Genomic DNA, 6,000 nt, shown 5'->3' on the forward strand with positions numbered 1-6,000 from the left:
AGCAGTTTATTTTAAGAGTTGTAAATAGTATCCTGTTTGGCAAGTCACTCGCTCATTGTTATTCATGAAAAAAATGGTGAGGTCTAGATAGACTTTTACTAGCACCCACTAGGATGAGCTAACTGAGATAATCGTTAGCGCGTTGTTACTAGCCAGGCTATTCAACAAGTTGGAAAACACACAATGACACTTTGTTGCAGAAGCATACATGTCTTTTTCACGGTCATGTAAACACAATTTATTACATAATTCCCAATCATGCAGCATCTTACAAACAAGAACGTGTAGGCATCATTCAACCTCAATCATACAGTACATAACACGTCGGGCCAGATGGACGAATCCTGTCCTAATAAAAGATTGTGTCTGTTTTAAATAGATGAATGTGGTTTGATATGGAAATGGTGTGTTTCCAATAGGACTGTGTTTACAAGCACACAATTTCTGCATGTCACGGCCCCATTAGGATAAAGACAGATTGGCTTTTTAAACTCTCAAATCGTTTCCACCCACTTTTAAGTACAAAAATCAGGATGCCTTCAGTCTCTAATTGAGCGTAGAGTTTAGAGACTGACTCGTGAGTCTAGAGCTAAAATAGTGATACAGTGCACAAATCTAGCGCTAAAATAACAATACAATGCACAAATCTAGTGTTAGAGACAGTTAAACATGATATGGTTTCCATAGCAGGAGAGCACGTATGTTATAAAGTTGTTATTTTCTGTGTTGTTGCACACAGAATTCATCACTTAAATTTCCCTTCCTTGTTGTCATCAGTCGTTGGCCAACAGAGTTTGTCAAGGTGCCATTGGCTGCTTATGTCAGCAGTTGACAAGGATCGCCCCCAGGCCCCAGACTGCTCTCTGTTGCCCTCTTAAGTCCAGACCTGCTTCTTTCAACACTATATGAGGCCTATAGACGAAGAACCATCTATGGTTTTTTGTCTATAGGCCTCATATAGTATACTGTATGTGCGTTTTGATTTTTTGAGGAGCACTTGATCTGTAACAGATGTAATCCTAATAATATTTTATGTGAATGATATACATCACTTGCAAGTACACAGTGTATTTATGTAATGATATCCATTTAACCCTCTTCTGATGTTAAAGTCAGAAGACACTGAGCTTACGAAACAGTAACACACCTGTGAATGTACAGTAAATGGCACATATGGTTATTCGTCTATAGGCTTACTACGTGGACTAAAACAACATTTAGTTCAACTATCAAGCACCAATACCCATTGCGCTCTTTTCTGAGAAGCCTGCTTAAACTTCATCTAACATCTACAGTATCTCCCCTTAAAGCAATACATAGCGTTTTCTCTGAACTGCGCCCCCACAGGCTCTGCGAGTAAGTGTACTGTCGTACTGTCCTAACGTTATCAGATTGTCTTTTTCTTTTTCTGGCTTCCTCCGTGATGTTTCGTTCTGGGTTTTCTCACCTCACCATGATATCATTGAGCTAAAAAACGCATGATATCCATAGACTATGGATACTAGCTACTACTGTGTTGTTTAAGCACAACGTTGCGCATGCGCACTTCGACTGAATGCTGAGTTTTAAAAGGTAATAAATGTCAATGTATTATCTTTCTAAGTAGACTGTTTGGACGATGTTTGTAAAGGTCCAAATATCGCGATGTATTGCTTTAAGAGGGCAGTACAGTTCTCTGTACTCCTCCCATCAGAACAGAGCACATGACTCTCCACTGTCTCTAGCTTTTATGCCGTCATTCGACGGGTTCTGATACAGTGTTCTACATGCAGGCAGAGGAGTCACCCAGAGGGGTGCTGCCTGTGTTTGGGTCTGACCCTCTGCCCGTCAACCAGCTACAGGTCCCAGGCGGCAACCGCAGGGTCTTGAACAGGGTGCTCCTGAAGGACTTACAGAGGAAGAAGTAGATGAGTGGGTCCAGGAGGGAGTTGAGGGAGGACAGCCAGAGGGTGCTCTCCTTCAGCTGGAAGAAGAGGAGCTTCTGCTGGCAGTCGAAGAGACGCCCGCGGGTCTGGCTCATGGTGTACGGCACACGGGCGAAGTGGAAGGGCACGAAGCACACAAAAAAGACCGCCAGAACCAGGAACACATTGCCACTCACACTCTTTCTCCGTGGCTGTCGAGGCCCCCCGCCCTTAGCCCCTGTGGGGGTCTTGCTGCGCATGGCCTCCCCAGCCTTGCAAGCTCGAGTGCGGGCATAGGAGCTGTACAGCTCCTTAGTGATGAGGGCATAACACACAACCACAGTCCCCAGGTTTCCCCAGAAGATCACCTGGCACACATGGTTAACCACTTCGTGCCAGTGCAGCCCGAACTCCGTTTTCAGGTCGCTGCACTTGAAGCGTGCCGAGGCAGGGCTCCGGCTGGTCAGGATCACATTGGGCAGGGAGAGGACCAGCAGGCTGGCCCAGATGGCCCCAGACAGCAGCTTCCTTAGGGCCAACCTCCCAGCATTTGTCCCCTTGAAGGGCTGGAGGGTCTTCCTGCAGCGGTCGATGCTGATGAGACCGAAGAAGAGGATGCTGATGTACATGGTAAGGTAGAAGAGCACTGAAGAGACGCGGCACACAAACACACGCAGACCAACGGAGGCCATGTTGGAATCCGACAGCACCTGGAGAAAAACTTTTATGAGCAAGATAAACTTTGACTTATATATTTGATTTAATTTCCATTTACTGGCCTTCCTCTGATATGTGTGGTAGTGTAATGTCACACGGAATTTGAATTTGTTATCATGTGTTTGTACCTTGAAGGGGAAGGTGAGCGTCATGAGGACATCGGCCACCACAATGTTCTTCAGGTAGATGATGAAGTGCGAGCGGGAGGGGATTCGTAAGAACACCCACACGGCCAGAGTGTTGAGTGACAGCCCTAACAGGAAGAGGAGGGAGTAGAGTACAGGAAACACCACGGTCTTCAGCACATTGTCACGGGAACAGCTGCCGCTGCTGCTGCTGTTGGTGGTGCTGTGGTTGTGAGTAGCAGGGGGAAGCTGGTGGCGTTGTCCATGTTGAGGGGTGTCTGCTCAAATTGCATGAGATAAAATCAACAGGATGGAAGAAAGGTGTATTATTAGTTCCTGTAATGACCACTAATATAATGATCACTTAGTAAATTAGGATTTATGTTAGCAAACACATTACAGTAGTTTTGATGAAACTGTAGGCTGGGAGATACCCTGCCCCGTCTCATATGCTAAAAAAAATAGTTTCTGATGGTCAATTGGTTATTAGGGGCAGGGCAGACAAAATGCCAGTCATTGTTATATTTGCCAACACAGTATTTTTCTGAATATTTTTCCTAGGAAATCTGCCTTCCCATGCATGAAAAATCACCAAAGGTTACACATTGGTCCAGTTCTATGCCAAAAGTCTGTAGCTGGCATAACTTGTGGAACAATAGTCCGGATGGTGGGGCTACAGCAACTGTCTAAAGTTTAAAACTTTGAAAATGAATAACAAGCCAGCCATGCGTGCTATCATTTTGCAACTACAGTACCACCAAAATGTATGTTAAAATGTTGTTTTTATTAAAAGGCCAAGCAAAGGCCAAACTGACAGCTGTCTCCCTAGTCTCTGTCTGTGTGTGCCACTGCCATTTTATGTATTTGTAGTCTTTCCTGTCCCCTGGGTTGCCACAACATGAAAACCTGGTGATTGCCATCTATGGCTTCTCACTTGGCACGTAGCTCAACAAGATCATGAATTACCCTTGTTGTCTTAGGTTGTGGATTCAAGCCCTAAGTGATGCAGAATAAAAATGCTACATGTATGCATGCATGTCTTCTTTCTCTTCCTCCTTCTTCTTCCTCTTATAAATGCCCAGCACCATTTTTGTGTGTTGGCTGTAAGCCGACACACCAAGGAGAGGGAATCCTTTTTGTCCGTGCTTCTTGCGTCGTGTTGTTGACCTGCAATTCCATTGCTGCTACCACAAGAGGCAGTAGTCCCAGAACATCAAAACCAAAAGACTCCACTGACCCCTACATGTGTAGTTTCTCTCCCTATCTGCGTGTGTGTACGGGGTGTGCAGGGGGGAGGTTGGGGGGCATTGGGAGTAATAACAATGTCGGAGAAGACCCTGTGCAAGACCCCACGGTACGCTACTGCATTATAGACAGACAGTCCTCATTACAATAGGAGTAGGACACTTCAAATCCTATAGTAATTAATTTTTGTATAGGATGTGATTCACCAGTCGCTCTACGCCTATGTGGTTTATTTTCAGTGATTAGACTGACTGTTGACTGGCACAGCTTTAGGTGGTGATGGAGAAATGAGCTTAATGTGTTGATGCTTTTTTGTGCGTGACTTACAGTGCCAGCGCACCTAGTATAGCGTTCGTCCGGTCATCACTCCCTCCCTCCCTCCCCTCCGTTACTGCGGACAATGTTAGCCTGCATTTCTCTGTTGGCACCACAAGAGGCAGTAGTCCCAGCACACCAAAATCAAGAAGGACACCAAAATCAACCCGCCGATCTACACTGCACAAGTAGAGTAGTGGTGAGAGCATTGGACTCCCACCCTGGAGACTGGGGTTGAAGACCCGGTGGGGATGACTTTATGGGACTATACCCCAAACCTCCACATGTTCATCCTTTCACTCCAACCTTTACCCCTTGCCTTATAGATCAGATCCTGTCCCAACCCCAACCCATATTCTAACCCCAACCCACACTAGGGACTGGAAGAAGGATACCAAAACCCACCCGCCGATCTCCACTGCACAAGTAGAGTAGTGGTGAGAGCATTGGACTCCCACCCAGGAGACCGGGGTTCCTGGTGGGGATGATTTTATGTTATTATCAGTGTAACTGCTTTAGCCAATGACCGCTACCATTAATGTTATGGAAGCTGCTGCTAGTTGTTGTGAGCCCATGAGCTAACTGGCTATCCCGCTCTTATTGTGCTGGATTAGCATTGGAAGCATTGGAACTGATGTGTCCAGGTGACACATTTATCAAACATTACCGTCCTACCATTCCCGCACAGAAACAAGCCAGCCAACACACATAAGCCAGGTTTCTCTTGATCTCTTCTTTTTTTCTCCCCATCTTCTTTGCCCTTCCTTGGGGTTTCTCATCATAGGCCTTGGCCATGAGTTCTCTCTCTCTCTCTCTCTCTCTCTCTCTCTCTCTCTTTGTCCCTCTCTCGCTAATCTCCCAATACAATGGTAGAGTGGGATCTAAACCTTTAATTTGTAAAATATGTGCCCCTCCCACCCCGACCACAATCCCTTCATACCACTCCCTTCCGGCAGGAGGCTGTGGTCCATCAGGGCCAAGACCTCACTCCAGGCAGCTTCTTCCACACAGCCACCAGTCTCATCAACAAGGCTTGTGTCTCCCTCTGACTCGCCCCCTCTAACTCGTGACTCTGTCACCGCTGCAATACTTGCACAAGACCGCCGAATGTACTGTACTTAGGACACACCACACTCACATACAATATCACATCACACACACTATATACACAAACATCACATATAGTACACATCCCCGAATATATACTGTACTGACCGCACTCCATTTTGTATATTGGTTTTATTTTTTCATTCATATTTTGTACTGCTCTTTTGCACTGTCCTGTCTTTGCACTCGGTCTCGCCCCTGCACCCTGTTCAATGTTGTCTCCAGGTTATGCACCATTGATCAAAACAAATCCCTAGTATTTTGTAAAATTACATAGTATTAAACATTTCTGATTCTGATTGTAATTGGTTAATTCATTTGCTATAGACATTGATTGATTTAACATCACTTTAACCATTCTTGCCATAATCAACTACTCTTTTCACAGATTAAGTAATGTAAAATGGAGTCAGATAATAATAATAATAATAATTATTATTATTATTATTATTATTATTATTATTATTATTATTATTATTATTATTATTATTATACACTCCAGTTTAGGGGGTCTACATTAGTTATATTACCAATATAAAAACCACTGCAGTTCTGGAGTCTTCGATGTGATACAGCTACACTTTTGG

General features: G+C 44.7%; 1 protein-coding gene across 1 annotated transcript; it reads right to left on the reverse strand.

The window, feature by feature from the left end:
- Positions 1 to 1,762: 1,762 nt before the first annotated feature.
- On the reverse strand, positions 1,763 to 3,012 carry p2ry12 (purinergic receptor P2Y12; the record flags this gene model as incomplete). The annotated part of the gene is given in 3 exon segments (XM_084444929.1): positions 1,763 to 2,614; positions 2,750 to 2,979; positions 2,982 to 3,012. Coding segments are annotated over 3 exon segments (1,113 nt in total).
- Between the last annotated feature and the right edge of the window lie 2,988 nt (positions 3,013 to 6,000).

The sequence above is a fragment of the Borostomias antarcticus genome (assembly GCF_949987555.1).
Source record: "Borostomias antarcticus genome assembly, chromosome: 1".
Classification (NCBI taxonomy): domain Eukaryota; kingdom Metazoa; phylum Chordata; class Actinopteri; order Stomiiformes; family Stomiidae; genus Borostomias; species Borostomias antarcticus.